The 27,816-nt window shown below is 34.9% G+C and overlaps 1 protein-coding gene across 18 annotated transcripts in view; it reads left to right on the top strand.

Annotated features, from left to right (window-relative positions):
• HDAC9 (histone deacetylase 9) overlaps positions 1-27,816 on the top strand; it is a 788,642-nt gene that overhangs the window by 411,790 nt on the left and 349,036 nt on the right. For 12 of the 18 annotated variants that reach the window (XM_081537690.1, XM_081537695.1, XM_081537692.1 and 9 more), the window contains one exon: positions 104-2,726. In XM_081537690.1, coding sequence (XP_081393816.1) covers positions 104-418 — 315 coding nt within the window. In that variant the 3' untranslated portion in view covers positions 419-2,726. Of the gene's footprint in view, positions 1-103; positions 2,727-27,816 lie in introns of those variants that run through there. The other 6 variants (XM_081537682.1, XM_081537684.1, XM_081537687.1 and 3 more) reach the window with 1 other exon arrangement.

The raw sequence follows: 27,816 nt of genomic DNA on the forward strand, positions 1-27,816 counted from the left end.
CAGGGTGTACTAAAGTAGAATTATAGGAAATCAAAGTGTATATTACTGCTCTGGTTACCGCCAAGAACTACTGAATATTGAACCCCTGAACACTCTCTTCTAGCTGCTTTCGAAATCTATTGAACAACTGAAGCAACCAGGCAGTCACCTCGAGGAAGCGGAGGAAGAGCTTCAGGGGGACCAAGCGATGCAGGAAGACAGAGCGCCCTCTAGTGGCAACAGCACTAGGCGTGACAGCAGTGCTTGTGTGGATGATACATTGGGACAAGCTGGTGCTGTGAAGGTCAAGGAGGAACCCGTGGACAGTGATGAAGATGCTCAGATCCAGGAAATGGAATCTGGGGAGCAGGCTGCTTTTATGCAACAGGTAATAGGCAAAGATTTAGCTCCAGGATTTGTAATTAAAGTCATTATCTGAATATGAAATGCATTGCAGATTTTGATAAATGGATATTATTTCTTATCCATTTATATCTCTGGATGATTTGACTTTAGTGTTTAAGGATTCTGATTAATGCAGATATATCTATATATAGATCTTTCTATATACTGATCTCTATATAGATAGCAAGGTTTCTTGAAACTCTACTGGTAAGGAAATACCTGTTACACTAAAATTATACTACATCAGTATCCAAGGGATTAATAGGCTTTTAATTCATCCCAAAGCCTGCCCCACCAATTACTTCTAAGGAAAATGAACTCACTGTTGGTTTTAGTTTATCTGTTGAGATCAGTGACTACTGGATAGTTTTCCAGTCTGATCAATGAAACATTTTATTAGTTACTGATTTCTTTTTGATATGAAGAATTCAATTTTCACATTGTTGTACATAATGTATCATACTACAGTCTTGAACCCTATTAAAGTTAGTCAGCCCCTTCCTTCCTCTCTTTTCTGTTAAGTGAAATGTTCTGGTTACTATGCCAATAGTCCTAGGTTATTGTATAGATTGCAGTTGAAAATATTAGGAATAGAGGTGGTTCTAAATATATAGATGCAAAGTACAGCACTATTTTAAATATCACATTATGTCTCACCTAGTACTGCTCATTTCATTTTTATCCTGTGTTATTTGATGACATTGTTTATTGAAAAAGATCAAATGAAGCAGATGCAAATGTTGGCAGGAAGTAACGTGCCGCTTTATGGTCCAATCAGATAGGACATTGTATCTCCAGCTGTGGAAAAAATAGTAACAGTGTGATTATTATCTGACCTGAAGTCAAAAATCATGTTTAAAAGAAGGTGTGTCATGTCTGATAATCATTATCACTAGGATCTCTTCAGTATAATTCCATAATGACACAATGTATACCATACTATTTTGGAAAATAAAAAATTAGGAAAGTTAGGTTTAACAAAAGAATCTGCTTGTACATAATGCACCTTCAGAAGGACTATGTCCTTTGATGCTACGAAATGCAAACAACTTTGAAGGCAACAGAAGACTGTTTATTTAAGTCAGTTCTTTGTCAGGTTCCTGCTGTTCTACAGAAAACTGTTTCTATGAGGCCGAACAGGAAATGCCTTGTGGAAACAGGAAGTCCGAGTGATTCATGTACTGAGGAATGTAGGGAAAAAAAACCGGAGGATAGTGTTTTACTCTGTCTGTTTTTAAAGGGCACTCTATGAATTGATTTATTGTCTAAGAAAATAACACCGCAAGTAGGGAAATTGTTAAGGAAGCTTTTCACTGGAACATTTCCTTCATACTCTCTTTTGATATGTTTACCTTGTTTTATAGGTTTACTTTTGTTAAGCTAGCTAAAGATTCATTGTATTAAGACCCCTTTAATATGGATAATCCAAATTGACCTAGAATCTTTGTGAGGTTTTTTTCTATTAAAATATTTATATTTCTAAATCCGAGGTGTTTTAAGGTGCAGTATCCTGTTTCAAAGGAGATATAGCAGTTTTGCCAAATGTAGACCTTGTATAACTGTATGTTACTGGCACGTGTTGTTTACATTTTGCTGTGACATTTAAAAATATTTCTTAAAAAAGGTTACTGCTAAAGATACATTATCCTTTTTTAAAAAGTCTCCATTCAAAGTAAAGTAACATAACTAGAAGTTAGAAAGTTTAAAACTTTTCCGTATAGTGAAAGTCCTTCGATAATTTGACAAATAGCTATAATAGGCAACACTTCCTACTACCAACATATTTTGGTTAGTATATTCCTTCATATTAAAATGACTTTTTGTCAGTTGTTTTGCATTAAAAATATGGCATTCCTAAGATAAAATTTTGTATTTTTTCCATCTCATAAATATACATTTTCTTTAAAATCTTTTTGCAATCTCATAAAAAAGGGATAGTGCATCTTTTAAAATACATTTTATTTGGGGAGGAACATGTGGCTGAGCAGGCTTTTGTATAATATTACTGCAAAGATATGTAATCACAAACAAAAAAAACCTATTTTTTATAGTGTCATTTGAGAGAGCTTCATCAGTACAGTTGGTGGACATTAATTGTTTGAATTTGATAGTCTTTGAATTTAATCAAGAAACTACTTGGAACCAGTGAAAAGGAAAGCTGGACTTAAATAATCTTAGAACTAATTGATAATTGTCTCTTTTAAAATCTACTGTATTTATTATAATTTACACCCTTGAAGGTGATCTCTTGTTTTGTGTTGTAAATATATTGTTTGTATGTTTCTCTTCTTGCCTTCTGTTATAAGTCTCTTCCTTTCTCAAATAAAGTTTTTTTTAAAAGATCCCCTTTCATACATATGGCTTTGTGTAAACTTGATATATTTAATCGAATTTGAAACTCATGCACTAGGTCTCATATACCAAAATATATTGCCATTCTTTGTTGAAACAAGAAAATAAAGATATTTTGAGCAGTTACTTCTAATGCCATTAAAAATAATAAATCCAACAATAGTCACTTTAACCAGTTTACAGCAGCCATTATCAGATAACAGACACATGTAAAATTTGTTGCAGTTTTATTTTCCCCGCGTGGCCTATTTCATATGTTATTATCTTTGATGTCAACTTCTAAATATAAAATTTTATATAAATAGGTATCAGTCACATTAAAAATTCTTTTTAAAAAGGTTAATGTAATCCCTTGAATATAACAAACAATAAATATTAAAATGAATAATTTTCTGTATCATAATAGTTATATCTATTACAGTAAGAACCTGACCTACAAGTTCAAAGTAACAGTATATAAAGAAAAGAGTAATTAAATGACCTCCCTTTATATGGAAACCATTATTATAATAGTAGTGTGAAGAACAAGGAGCCTGAGTCAGTTGGAGGGACCTGGACCGTACACACCCAAGAGCCATGCTCATTGCGCCTCTTCTGCTCAGATGCAAGCAAAACATTACTTCATAATCTGTTATTATGTGTATCTGGTTCAATAAGTTAAAAATATTTGTCTTATATACTTTGATTCCCTTAATCTAAACTTCAGTAGTGTCACATGAGTTAAAACTACTCTAATTCTGTAGCTAATATCATTTACTATTACAAAATGGATTATCATTCTGTAAGCCTGTAAATTTGATAATTTGATCAGACTTGTGGGAAATATCACTGATGCTAGTCATAATTTCCTGAAAATTACCTTCAGACTATAAAATTATAATATTACTTGCTACTAGAGATCCTTAAAAAGCTAGATAACGATTTATACTATATATTTGATTTCAGAAGTGTTAAGGGACTGTTTCAGTATGTATCAATGTTAGAAACTCTTCTATTTTCTTCAGAAAATAGTTTTTGCCAGCAATGAATAACCATTTACGTTTCTTCCTCTGGTCGTCAAGGCCTGCCTTCTTGGTGAAGGGGGCTGCTGAAATGGAGACTGCTACTTTTTATAGTTTTGAGAAAGACAGCTTTTTAAAAAAAATTTATGTTTCTTCATACTTACTTTTTTCTCAAGTATGTTAAGAAGGAATTAAGATACTAAATATTTTTTTGAAACCTACTACTCAACAGATATATAGGTGGACAACAGTAATTTTTTTTTTCAATTTGGCATTCCTTTGTGACTTTTTCCACTAACAGAAATATACAATTGTGGGTATATAATGATGGGTTAACAATGATAAATAATCCAAGTTTACAAATTTTAACCGATTATATTATAACCAATTAGAATCTCATACACACACACACACACACACACACACACACACACACAAGAGAAAGAGTTCGAGAGGTAGATTACCATTCCCTTTATTATTTATCATTACTCCAACTGGGTTTTAAAGGGAAAGTATGGGTGGGGGGCAATCAAAGAACTCAGACAAATGAAACAGGATATGAGAAATGTGACTCTTCAGACTTTATTTATGTTTTAAAAGTTGTCTGTTCTCACTTTATAATAACTTCTTTAAGGCTTGTAGATGGTAGAGTTTAGACAATGCAACTTTGGGAGACCATTTGATTTACAAGAAGACTTCTATTTTTAACTGTTGCAAATATATTATGTACTCGGTATTGTTATAAACACTTTACATCTGTTAACACGTTGGTCCTCACAACAACCTTACAGGGTCGGTATTATTGTCCCATTGTAGCACTGAGGGCACTGGGACACAGAATAAGTCAAATCAGGTCAAAGTCACCCAGTCAGTGGCAGTCTGGCTCCAGTTTGAACCTCGGCAATCCCATACCAGCCCTTGTTCTCAGCCTCTACCACTGAGCTGTATTTGTGCAACAACTCTCCTTTCATGTCCAAGTTTATGAAATCATTAGCACTTTCTTCTCTCTCTCTTTGCCCATCAGCATTTCCAAACTGTTTTGAATCAGTTTCCTCTTTCGGTCACTGCTGTAAGTAAAGAGATTGTTGTTTAGTTGCTAAGTCATATCTGACTCTTTTTGCGACCCCATGGACTGTAGACCGCCAGGCTTTTCTGTCTTGGGATTTTCCAGGCAAAAATACTCGAGTGGGTTGCCATTTACTTCACCAGGGGATCTTCCCAACCCAGGGATCAAACACACATCTCCTGCATTGGCAGGTGGATTCTTTACTGCTGAGCCACCAGGGAAGCCCACAGAAGTCAGTATATGATGTTGTAAAAGGAAAAACAAGGATGTTTGTCTTGAGTTCTAGACCTCCTAAGTGGTTTTCCTGTTGAAAGGTGCATAGAAATTATCTTGAGGGAATCTGTTGACAGTCAGTATTCTGACCACACCCCAGAGAGGTTCTAATCTTGTCCTAAGAGTGTAGGAATCTGTGTTTTTCAAGCCCTTTGTGAGAGTCTGATTCAGAAACAGTGCTCTGGAGGCTGCCAGGGGCCCTAAACTACTTCCTAAAATGTGTCTTGATTTTTTTATAGCTTTTACCTGTAATCCTGGGATTCTCTGATTCATTGTTTTCATAGTAGACTGTCTTGTATTTCTTGTATATTGTTCTGTTTCACCTGCGTGTTAACTCAACTATGGGTTGAGTATAGCTGTAGTATAACTATAGGTTTCTATATTTACTGCAGTTACTTCTTCGATGTTTGTCCTCTTAGTTTCTCTCTTCTGATTGAATAATTTCTTAGCCTGTCATGTGTGTGCGTGCTGCGGTGTTTCAGTTGTGTCCAGCTCTGCAACCCTATGGACTGCAGCCCGCCAGGCTCCTCTGTCCATGGGATTCTCCAGGCAGGAATACTGGAGTAGGTTGCCATGCTCTCCTCCAGGGGATCTTCCCGACTCAGGGATCAAACCCTTGTCTCTTATGTCTCCTGCATTGGCAGGAATGTTCTTTACCACTAGCGCCGCCAGGGAACCCCTCTTAGCCTATTATAGATATTAATTCACCAAGACTTTGCAAATAATTCTTCCTCAGAATTTCTATTTGTGGTATGTTCTTTGTGTGTGTGTGTTTTATTGAGATAAAATTCATATAACATAAAATTCACCATCTTAACTATTTTAAAGTGTAGAATTCAGTGGTTTTTAGTATATTTGTGGGCTTCCCTGGTGGCTCAGATGGTAAAGAATCTGCCTGCAATGAAGGAGACCCAGGTTCGATCTCTTGGTCAGAAAGATCCCCTGGAGAATGGAATGGCAATCCACTCCAGTGTTCTTGCTTGGGAAATCCTATAGACGGAGGAGCTTGGCAGGCTATAGTCCATGGGGTCTCAGAGTCAGACCCAACTGAGTGACTAAGCGAAAAAAAAAAAAAAAACAAAAAATTAATCATGATGATGTACAGTGATCACTACCTACTAATTCCAGAACATTTTCATCACCTCAAAGAAATTCTGTACAGTTAAGTGGTCGCTCTTCATACACCCTCTTCCAACTCCTGGGAATCACTCATCTAATTTATGTGCCTATAGATTTGCCTTTTGTGGACATTTCATATAAATGAAAACATATACTGTGTGGCTTTTTGTGAGTCTATGTCTGGCTTCTTTCACTTTTCATATTATTTTCAGGTTCATCCACGTTGCATCAGGTATCAGTACTTTATTTTTTCTTATGTCTGGATAATAGTCTGTTGTATGAATACACTATGTTTTGCTTATCTCTTCATCAGTTGATGGATATTTGGATTGCTTTCACTTTTTGGCTTTTATGAGTAATGCTGCTGTGAACATTTGTGTACAAATTTTTGTTCTAACATGTTTTCAAGTGTTTGGTGGTATATAGACCTAGGAGTGAGATTACTGGGTCATCTGGCAACTCTGTTTAAGTTTTAAGGAGCTGCTGAATTGGTTTCCACAGTGGCTAAACTATTTTATATTCTCACTAGCAATGCACGGGGAGTTCCAATTTCTCCACATCCTCTCTAACGTTTGTTACTTTTTTTTTTATCGTTGTCACCCTACTGGATGTGAAACGTTTGTTCATTGTTGTTTTGATTTCTATTTCACTAATGACTAATGAAGTTGAACGTTTTTTTCATTTAGTTACTGGCTATTTGCTTACCTTCTTTGGAGAAATGCCTAGGTAGGTCTTTTGCCCATTTTTTTTTTTAAACATTTAAAGCTCTCTCAGAATCTTTATTACAGTCTCACCACATGAACTAGGGCAGGCAGAAAAGTCTTTCTGGCATTATGATTTTTTTAAATTTATTTTTAATTGGAGGATAATTGCTTTATGATACTGTGTTGGCTTCTGCCGTACAACAACGTGAATCAGCTGTAAGTATACATATGTCCCCTCCCTCTTGAACCTCCCCTGCAACTCCGCCTCCCGCCCCATCCTCCCTCCCGCCAGACTGTCAGAGAGCACTGAGCTGAGCTCCTTGTGTTGTACAGCAACTTCCCATTAGCTATCTGTTGTACATATTGTAATATATATGTTTTAAAGCTACTCCCTCAGTTTGTCACACACTCTCCTTCCCCGGCTTTTGCCCATTTTTTAATTGCCCTGTCTTTTTACTGTTGAGTCAGAAGAGATTTTAAATATATTCTGGATGTGCATGCTAAGTTGCTTCAGTAGTGTCCGACTCTTTGCAACCCTATGGACTGTAGCCCGCTAGGCTCCTCTGTCCATGGGATTCTCCAGGCAAGAATACTGGAGTGGGTTGCTAGGCCCTCCCTCCTCCAGGGAATCTTCCCTACATAGGGATCGAACCCACTCTCTTATGTCTCCTGCATTGGCAGGCAGCTTTTTACCACTAGTGCCACCTGGATGCTAGACCATTATCATGTATATGAGTTGCAAATATTTTCTCCCATTCCATGGGTTGTCTTTTCATCTTCTTGATAGTGTCGTTTGATGCACAAACATTTTTAACTTTATTGAAGTCTATTCATCTATTTTTTATCTTGTTATGAATATGTTGCTTAATGTGACAAAGATTTGTACCTATGTTTCCTTCTAAGCATTTTATAATTTTGTAACTTACTTTTAGGTATTTGATCTGTTTTGAGTTATATACATTGTTTTTATTTCTCCCTGCTTTTGTGTTATTTTTTAAAGAGATGAGAATTTACTGATTGTTGAGCTCCACTTGCTCTTGCATCATCTCCATTTTCCTCATTTCTAGTTGATCTGGTCTTGCTTTGCCACTATCCTGGTGTTCTCTGTTGCTTCCTAGATTTTCATGGTGCTTTCTTTTTTTTTTTTTTCTTGTCAATTAAATGCTATAATCTTGATGTTTATTATATCTAATATAAACTGGAAAATGTACTGTATTTTTCCTTTAAGAAATGCTTTTTTCCTTGTGATCTTTAAAGACTAAATCAAATTTATTGCTCTTCATTTATATAACTTGAAAATTCTATCTTGGTGTTACTCATTTTTACTTATGTCTGCATTGCACTTAAATTTTGTAATGAAGTTATTATGTTCAAGTCTTTGCCTTTTGTTCTCCTGTTAATGGAAGTTCTGCTAAGAATCCTGTATTTGTATTTCCAAACTGGTAGCCACGTGTAGCTATGAAAATTTAAAATGTGACTGATATGAATTGAGATATGATTTAATAAAACATCAGACTTCAAAGACATAGTATAAAAACATATCTATGAATACCTAAGTAATGATGTCATACTGCCTTCCCTGGTGGCTCAGTGGTAAACAACCACCTGACAATGCAGGAGACATGTGTTCAACCTCTGGGTCAGGAAGAGCCCCTGGAGAAGGAAATGACAACCCACTCCAGTATTCTTGCCTAGAGAATCCCATGGACAGAGGAGCCTAGTGGGCTACAGTCCATGGGGTCACAAAGGAGTCAGACATGACAGTGACTAAAACAACAACAATGACATATATTGATCACATATTAAAAAAATAGTATTCTTAATGTATTAGGTTATATAACATTATTAAAATTCCTTTCTTGCTTTATTTCCCCCCTTTAATGTGGCTATTAGAGTATTTAAGATTGTATATGTAGCTTGCATTTGTGATCTGCATTCTGTTAGTATACAACACTGCTTTTAGATCATCTTCCTCTCATATTAATAGATGGATCTCACTACCTCATTTTGGAAATATTTGGGTATAAAGTCTGAACAAATGAATATTTGCTCTTGCCAATATCTTTCTATTGCTGTTATTTAGTCTAATAAATAGATATAAAATGTGTTAATGATATCTGTGGCACCTTAAGGGTTTATGGGTTTAAGGATCTCTTTACTCTTTACCTTAAAGACAACTCAAAGTCTGTCGATGTGTTTTGTTAATACCGTCAGTCATAAAGACAGTTCACTCACTGTTCCACTCTCCTCTCAGTTGATAAGTTCATCTTCTGAAAGTGTGCTTCTTCTCACTCTTCCATTTCTGTCTTTCAAACCACCATTGAGACACTGGGATGGATTATCAAGTCACCTTTGATCATCTCCTCTTCTTTATCTCTTTATGTTTTTCTGAAAATATATATTATATTGAAGTATAGTTGACTTACAATGTTTCAGGTACATAGCAAGGTGATTCAGGTTTATGTATACACATATATTATTCTTGAGATTGTTTTCCATTATAGATTATTACAAGATATTGACTACAGTTCCCTGTGCTAACAGTTAACCTTCTTTATCTCTTATAAGCAGTTGGTACTCCTATTTCTGGTTTCCTTGCGATCATATTTCTTTACTCTGTCTTTGGCTCTGCTTTTCCCAGTCACTACCATAATTAATACTAAAACAATTCCTTTTTTAAAAAAAATCATTGCAAGAGCTTCCTTTCATTATCAGTGTCCTCTTTTACTAATTCAGTTAACTTACTGTTAAGTTACAGTACCACTTTTCCATTCTCTAAGGCATAACCTACAGTAACATCTCCCTAATCTCTTTGTTGAAAGGCTATCATCCAGTTTCAGTCCTCATAATTCAACCTTTATATTCTGAGTGGTAACTTATCCCTTCCAATCTAACTTAATCACTTTCCATGCAAAGCAAATTTCCAATTTGGAGTTCCAGTTGCATGAGTTTCAGCAAACTTTTACACTCTCCGAAAAGTCCTTAACTTTCTTTTTCAAAATTTTCTCTTTCTCTGATTTCTCTAACCCACCCAAACTATTCTGTCAACTTAGAATCAATTCCATAGGACTTACCACGTAGTTTTTTCTTTTATTATTACTTTTCTATCATCATGTCCTTTTGCCTTTTAAAGCAAGGGAAAATATACAGTGCTCCTGGAACCACACAAGGAATTTCTGAAGTGCTCAATTAAATCCCATTTGAATAATTTTTGTTTTACATTTCTCTTATTCAGATTTCTTAATAGTTAAAGGACATTTTCTTCCATGTCATGATTACAGGTTCACTTTTGTTTTCTAATGTGAAATGTAGACTCAATTTTTACTTGTTGGACTATTTATTGAGCTGAGAGTCTGCATTAGTAACATTGTCCTTAAGCTGGCTCTAATAATAATAGTTACTGTTTCATTTTCAGCTCTGTGTAAATGATGGAAATTTTTTCTTGATGAATTTGTTATTTGCTACTACCCAGAACTTACGAATTTATTTTTATTAATTTGTGTTCTGTATTAATGATTATTCAATTATAATATCTGATGGAAATTTTTAGATAAAAATACAGTATCTTAATTTTCATAGCCTCTTTATAGTACACGTATCTCAGAGATATTGTGAATTTAGTTCCAGACCACTGCTATAAAGTGAGTCACACTAACTTTTTAGTTTCCCAGTGCATGTAAAAGTTATGTTTACACTATAGTCTATTAAGTGTGCAATAGCAGTATGCCAAAAAATGTACACATATCTTAATTTGAAAATAAAGCTGAGGGGAAAATGGCACCAGCAGACACTTGAGGCAGGTTTGCCAAAAACCTTCAATTTGTAAAAAAAAACAATGTCTTCAAAGTGCAGTAAAGTGAAGCACAATAAAATGAGGTATGCCTGAATTAATTTTTCTATGTCCGTATAGTCTATATAGTTTTTGGAACTTGGAGCTTGGAAAGAAGACAAAATTATTCGTACTAAGAGAAAGAATCAACCTCACTTTTATGCATATTTAATTAAGGAAAACTATTTCTGAACCTAGAAATTATGTGTTGTTTGACTGTGTATACCACAAACTTTAACAGTGGCACTGTCCTTGAGATTCATGTGTGGAACTGTGTTATAGGTGTAGCTGCCTAGTGATGACAATGCTAATTCTTTAGTTGAACTGAAGTTCCAACTCTTAACTTCATCTGCCAGCAACTCTACCTCCAAATTACTTAATTTTGCTGAGCCTCAGTTTGCTGGTTTATAAAATGTGATTAACAATTTTTATTTTTATTGGAGAGTTATAAAACGTAAATGGATTTATTTGAGTAATACCAATGCATGCTAGCAAAATTGATGCTGAGTAAAAATTATCAAATGTCATTAATATTATTAGGAACTTCTTGAAACTTTAGTAACATTCCTTTTTCTTCTTGGCTGGAACCTAGCTCACACTCAATTTCACTTTATAATAATGAATAACTTTCTCTTCAGTAACTAAAGAAACCTTAGGACAGTGCTTCCCCATCTTTTCTATGTCCCAGCTCACTCAGAAAATGGCAATAGATACACAGCATGGGTCCCTGCAGGAACCTGCTTCTGCTGTTCCTGCCTGTCCCAAGGACTGCAAGTGAGCAGTCTAGAATCAATTGAACTGCAGCCCTTTCACGACTCGAGGGGCAGTGTCCTGGTTGGATTGTTCTTTGGGAGACCCTGTGAGTACCTGTCCCCTCTCTTCCTCTCACTCCCTTTCCATCTGTCTCCTTTTACCTCCCATAAAAAAGAACCCCAGATTTATTTCATCATATTTCAACCAAGGATTCACCAAATTTAAGTCAATTCTAGGTATAAATGATGCACATGATCTTAGTTCCAGAGAGTGGATTAGGAAAATACATTGATTTTAGGGAGGGTCTTCAGTTAAGCTGTTGATACTCAGTTCTTCCCACCCTATTACAGGATCAAGAAGCAAAACTCTGAAAATCTGCCTTGCCTAGGAGCCTACATGACAGATTTCTTCTCATATTTGCTTTGGGCTCTTTTTCAAAACAGAGTGAAATAAACGAGTACTGAAATTTCTGTCTTTGTTTCTTAAGAAAATGCTCTGAGGGGTATTTTTTGGGATGGGATGCTGAGTGGGGGCTCTGTTATCTCTGGTTTGGTTTGCTAAGTCTTTCCATCTTGAAACAAGAAATCTTGCAATAATTTCTTGATCTTAAGTGAACTGCTTCCTGAGTTTGAATAGTCATCGGTCCTCTCTATTGCTTTCACTTAACATGATAAAGAAACTTATTTCACACTGTATTTTTAGTATTTTAGATATGTTCTGGTCATGGTAGTGGTGCTATCAAATTCCTTTTTTTCCTTAATACTTTATGAATTAAATTTAGCAGCTAATTTTCTGGTATACATTTTAAATGATTTGATTTTTACTTTATTGCTTGAATTGCCTAACAAACTTGTGAAAATTTCCAACTTGATTCTTTTATTTTTTTATTTTCCTTACCGCATACATATTTTAAGTATTTCTGTATATCCTATAGCTTTATGTATGTGCAGTAGTTAGTTGTACCTCAACATAATTAAATAGAGAAGCAGATTTAAAAAGCTGGGATATTTTTCCCTAGAAAGGGGCTCTCCTGAAGATTTAAAAAAATGTTCACTTTTTAAAGTTCTGGATTTTTTTCCCCCATCATAATTAGGATTAAATTTTTGAAATGAGATTTTACTTTGGTTACTCGAACAGCCTAAACCATATTGGTTTTTTATAATCTACTTTTCTTAAAGTATAATTTGCATACAAAAATCTGCTTATATGTATGTACATTTGGTGAATTTTGACAAATATATACATCACGATCTAGATGTAGAATGTTTATACACTCTAAAGAGTTCTCTCCTGCTCCTTTTTAATCAGTTCCCCACCCCCAGTCTCTACTGGGCAACTGGCAAACCATATGTTTCCTGTCACTGCACATTAATTTTTATTTTTCTAGAATTTCATATAAATAAATCACATAAAAAGTCTGTGATATTTTCAGTCTTTTCTTTCAGTCAAAAATGCTTCTGACATTCATCCACGTGCATACCAGTAAAATGGTCTTTTTTTTTTAATTGCCGAATAGTATTCCATGATATCAGTATGCCACAATTTGCTAGCGCACTCATCCATTGATGGACATGTAAGTTATTTCCAAGTATGGACAGTTATGAATAAAGCTGCCGTGAATATTGTATTCAAGTATTGGTAGGCAATTGCCTATATTTCTTTGAGTAAATACCTAGGGTTAGTATTACTGATTTGTATGTTAAGTGTATGTTTAGCTTTATTTAAAAAAGCTGCCAAAATATTTGTGGTTGGATATTTTACAGTGTCATCAGCTATGTATGAGAATTTCTGTTGCCAACACTTGGTATTTTCAGATTTTTTTTTTAACTTTATATATTCTAGTGGATGTGTAGTGGATTCTCGTGGTTTTGTGTTTCCCTGGTGTCTTATGATTTGACTTACTTTTCATGTGCTTATTGCCATTTGTAGATCTTCTTTGGTAAACTGTCGATTCAGCTATGTTGCATGGTTTTTTATTCGAGCATGTGTCTTTATTATTGGATATACGAGTAACATATATTCAGGATACAGTCCATTTCTAGATGTATGTGTTGCAAATATTTTCACCTAAACCTATAGCTTGTCTTTTATTTTGAAGAGTAGAATGTTTGAATTTTAGTATGTCCCAATCTGTCACTTTTTTATTTTAAGATTAGTGCTTTGGTGTCCTATCCAAGAAAGATATGCTTTTATATTCTCTCCTTTTAGTTTATTTTTTACATTTAAGGCAAAGAGCCATTTTGAGTCATATAATTTTGTGTATGAACTGAAGGAAGGCTGAAGATCATTTTCTTACCTAGGTAGCCAAAGTTTTAAGCACCAGTTTTTGTAAGGATTATACTTGTTCCTTTGAATTATTCTGGTGTTGTTGTTAGGAATCAATTGAACATATGTGTGTGAGCAAATTTATGAACTCGTTCCTTTATTCCGTTGATCTATATGTCTACATGCTTGCATGCTAAGTCACTTCAGTCGTGTCCGACTCTTTGCGAGCTATGGACTGTGGCCCTCCAGGTTCCTCTGTCCATGGGATTCTCCAGGCAAGAATACTGGAGTGGGTTGCCCATGCCCACCTCCGGGGGATCTTCCTGACCTAGGTATCTAATCCAAATCTCCTTACATCACTTGCATTAGCAGGCGAGTTCTTGACCACCAGCACCACCTGGGAAGCACATCTACGCCAAAGCCACAGAATCTGGATTAACGTTGATTTATAGCAAGTCTTGAAATCAAATAATGTATTTTTATTCTGCTTGTTTTTAAGATTTTTACCCATACAACTTGATTATAATTTACCTCTGTGCCATTTTCTTTGTTTGCATCCTGCTTTTGTTCACTGAGGTTCTTGTATCTGTGGCTTTGCACTTTTTAAAATTTGGGGAAATGTCAAGCATTGTTCATTCTAATATTTTCACTCTCTTTCTTTGGAGACTCCACTTACACCTAGGTCAGACCGCTTCATACTGTCTCACAAGTCTATAAGTCTCTGTGCATTTTTTCTTATGCTTAATTTTATTTCAGTTTGTGTAGTTTATATTACTGTACTCATCTTTTCTTCCTAGTGAAAACTTCTTTTAGTCACACCTGTTGAATTGTTCATTTTAAGATATATTTTTCAGATCTAGAAGTTCCATTTGGTTCTTGTATATAATTTCCATTTATGTCTTCATTATATTCATATTTTCCTTTAAATCCTTGAGCATATTTATATTTAAGTCTATTTCTGCTCTTGTATTCTCTGCCATTTCTGTGTCGGCTACTACTGCTTAATTTTTCTCTTGGATATTGTTCTTGTCTTACTACTCCTTTCACTGTGTAGGAAATTTTCATTAGATGTCAGATAATTTAAATTGATTGTCTTTCTTTAAAGAATATTGATCACTTTAGCTTTTTCAAGACTTGTCTTTAAATTTTCTTAGACCAAGTCTATAGTATTCTTGACTCTAACTCTGGTTTTTCTTTCTCACTAGTGATGAACTCTCTGGGCCTCTACTGAACAGTCTGGGATGATCCTAGGGAGTTAACAATCTTAGCCTTGCACCCTGGGGCAGGGCTGAAGATGGAAAAGGGAAGATGGGATTCAGTAAAGTATAAAGAGACAAATATAATATTTTGGGGGAGGAGGAAGGAGCTGGTTTAGCTCACTGTTAGGCCTGGCTTCACTTTCAAAGCTGGTCACTAACAGGCTTCTACCAAGTCAATTCTTCCTTATGGCTTGACTATCTTCTCCTAGGCTTTAAATGTCTTGGATTTTTAGTTATCTTTACATTCAACTTTGCTGGTGGCTCAGACAGTCAAGAATCTGCCTGCAATGCAGGAGACCAGGGTTTGATCCTTGGATCAGGAAGATCCCCTGGAGAAGGAAATAGCAACCCATTCCAGTATTCTTGCCTGGAGAAGTCCATGGACAGAGGAGCCTGGTGGGCTACAATCCATAGAGTCACAAAGAGTTGGACACAGTTGAAGCCACTCAGCACACACATGCATTAATTCTGAAGGCATATATGAGGGGAACAAAGGTTAATAATTTCTTATCAATTTCTGGCATGTACACACATAGACTGAATGGGCATCACTAACCTGTCTGTATTAGATGACCTTTTGGCATCCTACAATTATATAGAATAAACCAAGTTAAAAACAGCAATGCCAGCAAATTTTCAAAAACATTTCAAACCAGTTTGAAGAGTTAGATTCCACCACTCTCTCCCTCTCTGACTTCCTCCCTCCCTCTTTCCTTTCTTTCTTTCTCTGTCCTTCCCTCTCCCCAACTAATCCCTCCACCCCCGTTTTTTTTTTCTGAGTAATATTGAATCCCAGTAAATTGAGCATGTTTTTGTAGTTAAAGATTATACCATAATCTTATTAGATTATTGTTCATCAATTCAATAAACTCTTTTCATATATTTATAGTAAAAAATCATAAATCTAATGAAAATTCTTAAGTTCAAGTATGAAAAGCATAAATAATGAAATACTTAGAACATCTGAATACTGGCTACCATGAAAGAAAATTTTACCAAAAAAATACTGAGTACCACTTACTTTTGTATATTATACCACTAATATTTCTGTTTAAACAGAGACATGATCTTCACTGATTCTTAATTTTCTGTGTCTTTAAGTTAAAATTATCTTACCATCTTCTAATTTAGTATTTCTATGAAGCAGTTTTCTTTCCTTTATTTTTCCATCACCATACTTCTTTATGTAAGACACAATTACTATTTCATAGTTTGTGTTCTTTACAGTAGAAATCAATGCTAACGAAACTCATGATTGATAAAAAAGAATAGCACCTACCAGCCCAGAGAAATTATTCTAGAAACTTGAAAGTACAGATATGTTTAAAATCATGGTGTCTTAATCAAAAGCCTAGAACTTAATGGCTGACTTAGAGAAGATTATGTAATTGGATAAGAAATTATAGAGAGCATGGAAGAAGAATTTTCTCAAGAGATTCCATAAGCTTTATTCCTTTTTTCAATAGATCTCTTTATTTTCAATCGATTATGGGGAGGGAGGATGTAAAATTGGTGGTAAATGAGCAATAAATTTAATTTTAACTCTGATTTAGAAGTATTGAGGTTTTGATTTAATTTTGTGTAGAAATGTGTCCTTAAAACAGAATTTTGAATTAAAAAAAAAAGAAAAACAAAACAAAACAAAAAAAAAACAGAATTTTGGCTTAAGTTAAACTGTGGGTAAACCTTAGGGGAGTTTCTTTTTCATTCTCTTTAATTATCATGGGCTTTTCAATAGCTTCTAAAGTGAATTAGGAAGTTTTTAGGCATTTGGCCTTCAAGTTCAGGCCCAGGGAGTTTAGGTGGATATGCAACTTATGATTCTTGGATGGTGTGTTGATACTGTATATTGTTTAATGGTTACATTTTCCTTGACTAGTATAAAAGATTTACTGTTACAGTTTGTGTGTGGCCAGGCAGTGGCATATGGAAAAGCTGTTTCCTGCTATTTAATTTAATTAGCCAAATCACGTGCCAGCCTTCGGGCATGTCACTCTGGACCTCTGAGGCTCTTTGTCTATCAAAGAGATGGACAATATCTTGGCTTTGTTTGGTTGCTCTGCATGCTGCAGATAAAACCACTGAAATTCTGTTTGTTTAACCAAATCTTTGCATTTTTACCATTTGGCTTTGATTTTCTTTTAAAAAAAATGATGACATTTTGGCCTTAGGAAGAAGAAAAAGAAACATAGAGGATATGAAGAAGAGCTGCTGTTCTTCATGGTTTAATATTGGGTTGAAAATGCTATCATTTTCTGATCAGAAAATTTTAGTTTGTTACTACTTTGTTAGTAGAAACTCAAGACAATTATTATTGAATTATTTTAACCCTAACTTAGATGACAAACTGTCATTTTAAATCAAGCCCTTTTTTCTTTTTTGTTCATAAATGTGTTTAATGTGATTTTCTTCATCTTGCCAAATCACTAAATCTTACAGTGTGAATTTATTGCCAAAGAAGAAAATATTTCATTTGATACTTTGTACAAGAATATTTTAGTTTACTTTTGGTTTCACAGAAAGGACAATGGTTAAAACATTCAATCACTTCAAGACTTGTTCCCAATATTTTAGTCTTTCTTTCAATGTCAAAGATGTTTTTTGCATTTTTTTAAATTAATGTGTTCAAATTTTAACGATTCTCTTTAATTATACTTTAGTCTCAATTATACTCCTAATTTCTTCAAACTTTAAAGTTAGTGAAGAATACTTGAAAAGAAACAGAAGATTTAAAATTATTCTGAAACTGATTTGCAATGGGGACGTTTGCCTAAATTTCCAGCTAAATTAAGCAACTTCCAAGAACCAAAATGACTTGTCCAAGGTAAAAAACACAACTGAATATCCACATTTTGAAATTAGGTGTCCAAGATTTGAGTCTTAATTAATTTAGATACATTCACAGTTCAGAATTTCCAGAGGATTTGCATGTTTACTAATGCACCTAGACAGTTCAGTTAAACCACACGGAGCACCTACTCAGGGTGTACTGCTATCCCAGGTGCTACAGCCCCCACCTTGTGACATCGCTTGGCCTTTGGAGCAATGCAGAGGACCTGTATTAAATACATGACCGTCAGTCTCAAAGGAAATACCTTTGACTAAAGCTAATAATAAGTCTATTTCATTTGAGTAGACTGGGAATTTTTGACAAAATTTATTGCAGATTTTATTTTGATAGAATTTGCAAACAAGATCCTTACCTTTGATCATTTTTTAATTGAAACGCAAGTTATGTGGTAAAGAAAAGAGAATTAAAACCTAAATATGTAAATCCTCTTAACCAACATGATTCTTACAATTTACATTTATAATACAGACATGTATGATGGCCTCATAGTTAATATGGGTCTCACCACTCACGCAAGGTGTTAGGGACCTATGAGCCACAAGGATTTTGAGTTTTGTTTAAGGGTAAGCAAACTTTCACAGTAAAGTGAAAGCTGTGCATTTTTTATCTCTTGTAGCTTTTCATAGGCAGTTCTTCAGTGTAGTTGTACTTAAATATTCAAAATTGTGTCTGTTTTCAGATTCATTATTGTATTCTATTGTTCTTTATAATGACTAATTTTTCACCTAGTTTTCTTTTAAATCTATGTTTGTGTGTGCTAACTCACTTCAGTCATGTCCAACTCTGTGCAACCCTATGCACTGTAGCCTGCTGGGCTCCTTTGTCCATGAGGATTCTCCAGGCAAGAATACTGGAGTGGGTTGCCATTCCCTCCTTCCAGACCCAGGGATCGAATCTGCATCTCTTACATCTCCTGCATTGGCAGGCACGTTCTTTACCACTAGCACCACCTAAATGTGATTTTTCGAAGGCACACACACATACCACCACATACTGATTGGATAATGAAGTAGTATCCATTCAAGAGAATTCACATTGCTGGTAACTTTTGAAGAATTAATATATTTTTATTATCGAGAAACACTCATATTCTCTACAGAAAAATAAACTTAGGTGAGAAGTACAGTTATTCTTCATGAAGCTCTGTTTTTCAATGTTGATGTTTTTAAAAAAAAAATGTTATTGAGTATAACATGACTGAAATTTGAAATGAAATTAGCAAGGAGGTGACAGTTAACTCAGATATATAGATCTATTTAATATTTTCTAAGGAAACTGTATTTGTTATCAACTTAAACAAAGACTTTTGAATATAGGTACAACCTGGTAGAAGTTGGTTTCATCTAGAAAATGTAACCATTGTAAAGTTCTAATCAGTTCAGTTCAATCGCTCAGTCGTGTCCGACTTTTTGCAACCCCATGAACCACAGGACGCCAGGCCTCCCTGTCCATCACCAACTCCCTGAGTCCACCCAAACCCATGTCCATCGAGTAGGTGATGCAATCTAACCATCTCATCCTCTGTCGTCCCCTTCTCCTCCTGCCTTCAATCTTTCCCGGCATCAGGGTCTTTTCAAATGAGTCAGCTCTTCACATCAGGTGGCCAAAGTATTGGAGTTTCAGCTTCAACATCAGTCCTTCCAATAAACACCCAGGACTGATCTCCTTTTGGATGGACTGGTTGGATCTCCTTGCAGTCCAAGGGACTCTGAAGAGTCTTCTCCAACACCACAGTTCAAAAGCATCAATTCTGCGGCGCTCAGCTTTCTTTACAGTCCAGCTCTCACATCCATACATGACTACCAGAACAACCATACCCTTGACTAGACGGACCTTTGTTGGCAAAGTAATGTCTCTGCTTTTTAATATGCTGTCTAGGTTGGTCATAACCTTCCTTCCAAGGAGTAAGCGTCATCTAATTTCATGGCTGCAATCACCATCTGCAGTAATTTTGGAGCCCAGAAAAATAAAATCAGCCACTGTTTCCACTGTTTCCCTATGTATTTGCCATAAAGTGATGAGACCAGATGCCATGATCTTAGTTTTCTGAATGTTGAGCTTTCAGCCAACTTTTTCACTCTCCTCTTTCACTTTCATCAAGAGGCTCTTTAGTTCTTCTTCACTTTCTGCCATAAGGGTGGTGCCATCTGCATATCTGAGGTTATTGATATTTCTCCCGACAATCTTGATTCCAACTTGCGCTTCCTCCAGCCCAGCGTTTCTCATGATGTACTCTGCATATAAGTTAAATAAGCAGGTGACAATATACAGCCTTGATGTACTCCTTTTCCTATTTGGATCCAGTGTGTTGTTCCATGTCCAGTTCTAACTGTTGCTTCCTGACCTGCATACAGGTTTCTCAAGAGGCAGATTGGGTATTCCCACCTCTTTCAGAATTTTCCACAGTTTATTGTGATACACACAGTCAAAGGCTTTGGCATAGTCAATAGAGCAGAAATAGATGTTTTTCTGGAACTCTCTTGCCTTTTCCTCTTCTCTTTCCTTGATGATCCAGCAGATGTTGGCAATTTGATCTCTGGTTCCTCTGCCTTTTCTAAAACCAGCTTGAACATCGAAGTTCATGGTTCACATATTGCTGAAGCCTGGCTTGGAGAATTTTGAGCATTACTTTACTAGCGTGTGAGATGAGTGCAATTGTGCGGTAGTTTGAGCATTCTTTGGCATTGCCTTTCTTATGGATTGGAATGAAAACTGACCTTTTCCAGTCTTGTGGCCACTGCTGAGTTTTCCACCCATATTTAAAAAAAAAATGAATAACCATGGTGAAGGTAATTATGCAATTTCAAATAGATATTTAGGAAAAAACAAGCTGTGTCAGAGGGTTTTTAATTAAACTTATGAGTTAATTGGACTTGTAGCAAACGTTAATCCAAATTTTCTTTGCATATCAGCCTAAAGTTTTATTTCATGCACACTTTAAGTGTGTGATATGTATAAATTGCCTTATGTCCTTCATCTCTTTTTTATGTTTAAATTGCCGTTCAGCCTAATAAACTGTAGTAGCTCAGACCAATTCAATAAATGTGTACTGAACAACTACATGTGCCTGGGACTTGAGCCAGGTACTGAGAAGAGTATAGAATACCAAGATAGATGTGGTACCCATAAAGACTTCTAAATTTACAGTTCCATAGAGAAATGGACAGATAAACAAATAAAGAAATTACATTGTCATTTGTGCCACCATTGTAAAAATAGAGATAAAGTACAAAATCTGCATATGTGCTCAGTCAGGTCCAACTCTTTGAGACTCCATGGACTGTAGACTGCCAGGCTCCTCTGCCCATGGGATTTCCCAGGCAAGAATACTGGAGTGGGTTGCCATTTCCTTCTCCAGAGGATGTTCTCTACCCTGGGATCGAACCCACATCTCCTGCATTGGCAGGTGGGTTCTTTACCACTGAGCCACCAGGGAAGCCCCCAAAATTCCTTATAGGTCTTGATAAAAGTCTTACACCTCTAACTTGCTGAACTATGACCAAAATCCACATCAACTGTTTGTGTTCTTTCCAACCACCATTGCTGCCTGTGAGTAGAACTCAGAGCTCAGCAAAGGGTTTGGCATCTTGCCCCTTGGACCTCCTTAAGACCATTGGGAAAAGCTTGAGGTTCCCACAATATTCTGTACACTGAATTACTCCAGAAAATAGCTTCCACCGATAATTATGAGTTGATACTTTTGTTTGTCATATGACAGTGGAGAAGATTTATCAAAGAGATTACCTATTTCCTATAAGATTGAGAGGGCTTTTGTATTTTTTCACTCATTCATTATAATGAGAGAATATTTCAGGCAGCAATCACATTTTTAACTGTTATATTTCAACTCTACTTGTTAGAAGCTATAGTTATCAAGCCAATACATGGGGGTTGAGTTTTCTAAGTGTAATTAAGTATGAGCATATGTAAGTATGCTTCCATTTATGGAATATTTTTATTGTCAAAAAAGCCATAAAATTTAACCTGTTAACCATTTTTGAGTGTGCAGTACAGTAGTGTTAATGATAGGCACATTGTTGTACAACAACTCTCCAGGGTTATTTTATGCTTCAAAATTGAAACTCTATACCCACTGAAGAACTCTTCCATTCCCCATGCCCTCCAGTCCCTGATAACCACACTCTGTCTCTGTGATTTTGACTACTGTTTTACATACTGCATATATGTATTTATCTTTTGTGGCTAGTTAATTCCACTTAGCATAACGCCATCAAGGTTCATCCACCTTGACAGGATTTCCATCCATATGGCAGGATTTCATTTCCATCTTTTTTAGAGGTGGATAATGTTACATCACATTTTTCTTTATCCATTCATTCATTAATGGGCATTTAGGTTGCTTCCACCCCTTGGCTATTATGAACAATGCTTCAGTGATCATGGGTGTACAGTTATCTCTTTGAGATCCTATTTCCAGTGTTTTGGGATGTATACTAAGAAGTAAAATTGCTGGATCATGTCATAATTCTTTTTTTTTTCTTTTGAGGAAGATTCATATCATTTTCCATAGTGGATGTGCCATTTTACATTCCTCCTTATAGTGCACAAGAGTTCGAATTTCTCCATATCTTTACCAGCATTTGTTACTTTATGTTTGTTTGATTTGTTAGTAGCCATTTTGTTGGGTATGATGTCTCATGTGGCTTTGATCTGCATTTCCCTAATAATAAATAATGTGAACATCTTTTCATATGCTTTTTGGTCGTATTTCTTTGGAGCTATGTCTAGTAAAGTCATTTGCCAATTTTTTTTCATTTCCCAATTTTTTAATCAGGTTGTTTTATTATTGTTGAGTTGTAAGAATTCTTCATATATTTTTGATGTTAAGTCTCCTGTTGGATGTATGATTTGCAAATATTTTCTCCCACAGATTGCCTTTTCACTCTGTTGATTTTTTCCTTCGCTGCATAGAAGTTTTTAAGTTTGATGTAGTCCAGTATGAGTATTTTTTACATCTATTGCCTGTGATTGTGGAACTTTAAAAAAAAAAACTTTTCAAGTTTTATTTTCTCTAAAATAAGATAGTAAGCAGTAATTCTCTTGCGAAGATCAAAAAATCAATTTTGATCAATTTTAGTGCAACCAAGAACTTTTATGAAAGCTATAATGAGTTATTGAAAGCACCTTGATTAACCTAGCAGTTGATATTTTTTAGGTGATTTCAAGTCATCTTTTGAACTATGTACTAGTAATTGTGCTTTCATTTAAGTTATCCAATTTTTAAATAATGTCTTTCCTAAGATCCTAAAAGCAATTGGATTGGTTATTCTTCACTGGGCTTTGAAATCTTATTTCCTTCCCAAAGGACAGTTGGTGTGTAAAATAATCTGATACATAAATATATATATTTGTACACTTTAACATAGTTATGTATGTCTATGTGTCTGTATATATATGTGTATATATGTAACCACTCTGACAAATAAAGATGAAAAATATTTACATGTTTATTGACGACTATCAGGCAGGTAGACCATATTGAATGTCCATTATATATATATTTTTAGATACTTTCTGTCTCTTTTTTTTCTTTTTTAAAAGTACATTTATTTAATTGAAGTATAGTTGACTTATCACGTTTCAGGTGCGCAGCATGGCAATTCAGTTCAATATATATGTTTTACATATCTCTTTTCTTTTTCTCTTTTACTTCATATAATTTCCTTTTCCTTTTTTTCTAAAGGCTTGTTGAATATTTTTTAAAAAAGGAAAGGCAAGTGAATTCTGATTTACTATTTTTGAACCAGAATTGACAAATAGACTTTCACCTAAAGGGAAGACAATGGAAGAAACACCTTCTATGCTGACAGAGTTTTTATATTCCTCATGAATGAAAATAGCTGAACTAAATTAGTCATGAAATATATGCAAAAATAGTGTATGCCAGTATTTGAAGTTTTATAGAAAGCTATATAGAAATATTTATATTTTATATAATGTAAAATATATATACAGAATAACAAAACATTATTGGCAAGGATGTTAGATAGTGAAAATAACAGCAATGAAAGGTAGTATGTTTGAGAATTAATTAAATGCAGGTCACCTGGCCGAGCAGTTTACATGTATCATTTAATCATCATCTCTTATTTATAGATGCTGAAATGTATTCTTCAGAGCAGTGAAATAGTTGCCTGAAGTCGTACATCTAGAAAATGATAAAGCTCAGATTTCAACCCCCGGTCCAAATCCAGAGAGGTTGACTGATGGTGTAGAGTCTCACAGCTAATTTTGTGATAACTTAACAGAGACTGAGATCTGATTCACAGATCATTGAATAAATTCAACCCATACTTTCTTCATCTGCATAATCAGAAAGCTAAGTTACTACTACACTGAATTTTCAGCCAAGTCTTTCTAATTGCTCCCAGTCATTTTAATGAGAATATGCTAGCACTTGTAGAAAGAAAAGTTGAAGGTGAAAAATGAAAACTAATTACAGTCAGGATGTCATTGTATGAGTGGCTTCACGGTTATAGCCCTGCTTTTCTTCTTCATTGTAAATATATTGCTTATTATCTTATAATTTTTCTATTAATATTTAACTCTACTTCAAAAGTCCTAGTGGTCATGGCTTGGAAGACACTGCAAAATGTCATTCTGGGAATTCTGAACTCTTTGGTGCTTGCTTTTCATACTCAATGTGAGATTCACATTACTTACTAAATTTGTTTTTGATTCACCATATATGTTTAATCCCTTTGCCTCTTAATATAAATACAAAAGAAAAATTTAAATACTTAATTTGGCATAAGTTCTTCATAGTTGGCTCAAATATCCTTAACCTGTCCAGGAGATTATGCAGTCTCAACTCTGTCTACCAACATTTATACAAAATCATTCTCTCTCTCTTGTTCATAATTTTGAAACATTAGGTTTAAAGGAAAGGTTGGATCTTCTCTCTTTTACATGTAAAAATACCCATAAAACAATGTTAACTAAGCTAGTTTAAATCTTCATTCTTTTATTTGTCAATCCCTTATCATGCATCCATAATGTGTAGGACATTGTTTTAAGCGTTGTATATGATCCTCCCTGGCTCCGATAAGCTTATAATCTTATGAGAGGCAGATACATATCATATATAAATATTATTAGATAAAAGGAGTTGGGTGTAGACAATAGGTACAGATATAGTAGAACTTTGGGAGTTCATCTGTTTATAATGCAACTGTTAGAGATTGACTTTTCCAAATGCCCTCTGATTTAATATAAATATTTAACATATGTTTATGCTTTCCAGTCCCATCAAAATTCTTAGTTTAGCTTTGTCAATGTTACTTGTATGCGTACACATTTCCTAGGTCAACACACTTTCTAGCACAGGCAGTAAGCTCTTCAGTGTTGGAGCTAGTAAGTAGTCTTAGCTTAACTGCTTTAAGTAGGTATAATTTACATAAACCTATAAACCTTCCAAACTGAAGTCACCAGTCATGCTGGTTCCCTTAGTGTATATTTGCATTCAGAGCTGCAGACTAGTTTAAGATTCTTGAAACAACAGATATTCAAAGATGTAAGAATTAATTATGACAATATTTTAAAAGTATAATTGATACTATCTAGATAGTCTTTCTCCCACTGATGAGAAATAAATTTCTATATTGAGGTAAATATACCTGTGCTATTCAAGATTACTTTAATGAATTGTGTATTCTCTAATTTTTACAGCTCAAGGCATTTTAGTAGATGTAATAAATCATTATTTTGGCAGCCTAGACCATATTTCAGGTATCTTTAATATTCACTGAGAAATAAAACTTTTCAGTATATGGAGAACGGATCCAAAGAGGTGACCTCAAGGGCCCAAAGGTTAATTAGTGGCCTAAGATAGCCTGACTCAAAATAAAAAAGGAATTCAAAAAGGGAGGAAGAGGGGAAGCTATGTATTTCTTCAGGGTTTCACAGCTAGTTAGATGGACATATTTTATTATGTTTTCTCACAAGGGAGACATTTTCCTCATGGCATGTTGAGGTGTGGTCTCTTGTAATAAAGATCATTTTAGTTTTTACCCAATAAACTTCCCCTATTATCTACTATAAAATCTGTCTAGATACTCTTGACTTTATAGAGTTTTTCCATAATGTAACGTGTGAAAGAGTGAGGTAGTTATCAGATTTCCCTTTAAGCTAACCACAGCCAGGGAGACGCCACAAACAGCCTATATAACTTGAAAATTGAATAAAAATGACTATGTATACAACATCCATATGCACACACATTATCTGTAGATATGTGTGTATACTATTTAGAGTAATTTTCTTTTTCTAATCCATATTTTGATATTACTCTATTACTATTTCCTTAAGTTTGTTATCAAAAAGGGGAATAAACAGTAGAATTTCAAAAGCAATACCAAAGGGTATCATATTCTCAGAGAGCAAAAAAGATTGAGGGAAAGTGCTATTGTATAAAGCTACCAGTGACACAGGAAATGCTTTCTTGTAACCTTCTAAATAATAAATGCTCCATTTCTAATGTATTTACAGACAAATTGTATGAATAAAATGTAAGTACACAAAAGATGATTTGCTTAACTCCAATTCCAGTCACACATTTAAATCGTTTTAGAAATATTATCACATACCAACATATACTGATGATTAAAGCTAAGCCCTGAAAGATTTCTGATTTATCATCTCTTATGGTTTTCCTTTTTTCTTATTTTGGTGTTGAATTTGGGCTCACTTAGACTTGGCACATCCTTTTTTTTTTCCTGTTTACTTCATTCTTAATTTTCTTCTCACAATACACAAATATACACCCCACAAATCTTTTCGAATAGGAGGTGATTGGTTAGACAACTGGATCCAACTGCTTCCACCAAAAAACTAGAAGAAGCGCACATCCAGGGGAAAATGTCTTTTCGTTTATCTTTAAATTGGAGTGGGGCAGAGGTCACTAGCTGAAAGGAAGTCAAATGACAAGGACCCTAACAGTTGCAAGGAAAAGTTAAGAAAATATCTTTCCATGAGACACTTGGACTTTTGTTAGCTACCTGGCACATACCATTTTCCATTGAAATAAATTAAAATGTCCCTGACTTAGAAAAAATTAGGGGAAGGTAGTCTAACTTAAGGGAAGTCTCAATTATAGACTACTTTAAAAGTGATTTCATTTTATTTCTTCTAAATCTGCATTCTCTCTCATAGTTTAAAACTAATATGTAGGAACAGCTAAATAAAAAGTAGGGTTTAATGCAAACTATGTTTTACATTGAGAAATAACTTACATACATAAATACCATCAATGCATAAACATTTGTTGCTAGAGCCTGCTTGAACCTCAAGGAAGGAATCGTTAATTTTGATTTGGGGAATTTTCTAAACACTGTAGCAAGTTCCCAATAAACATATTTTTCTCTTTCACTCTGGAATAAATAATGAGATGAACTAAGACATGGGGGTCAGCTGAGAGATTCCAGGGACCATGGCCTCCATCACAGTGTTCAAAATCCCCAAATTTTGAGGTTGTGAGTAGGCTTTTTTCTAACAGGGTATGACTGAGAAGCTGTTTCACAAGGGTCAGTGGTAATTGTTGCAGAAAATCTAAATGGTCAGCTTAGAATGATTGAAATTTAGAGAGGAAGAAAAACAATTAAGAATTGACGAATCCCATCAGAAGTGTTTTAGAAATGTATTGAAAATGTTTAACCAGAGGATAGTGCGTGATATTCTTGGAGAGGTTTTCACACTGAGAGTAAAGCTTTTGTTGGTTTATGGGTTTACTGCAGTGATGGTCCTAGCCAATTGTGTGCAACCGTGGTAGCAGTAAAGACTAGTGCTTAGCATGATGGATTTATGGTCAGTGTTTTGTTTATGGTCCTTAGAATCATGAGCAGCCTAGTTTCCTTTGATTTAAACAGGATTTCGCTGGTTTGGTGAGTGGTGTGTTTTTCTGTGGCTATGGCTGACTTCAAATAAGCATTTTTCACGTACTTG

Source organism: Giraffa tippelskirchi, chromosome 10 (assembly GCF_054371585.1).
Source record: "Giraffa tippelskirchi isolate mGirTip1 chromosome 10, T2T-mGirTip1v1.2.pri, whole genome shotgun sequence".
NCBI lineage: Eukaryota > Metazoa > Chordata > Mammalia > Artiodactyla > Giraffidae > Giraffa > Giraffa tippelskirchi.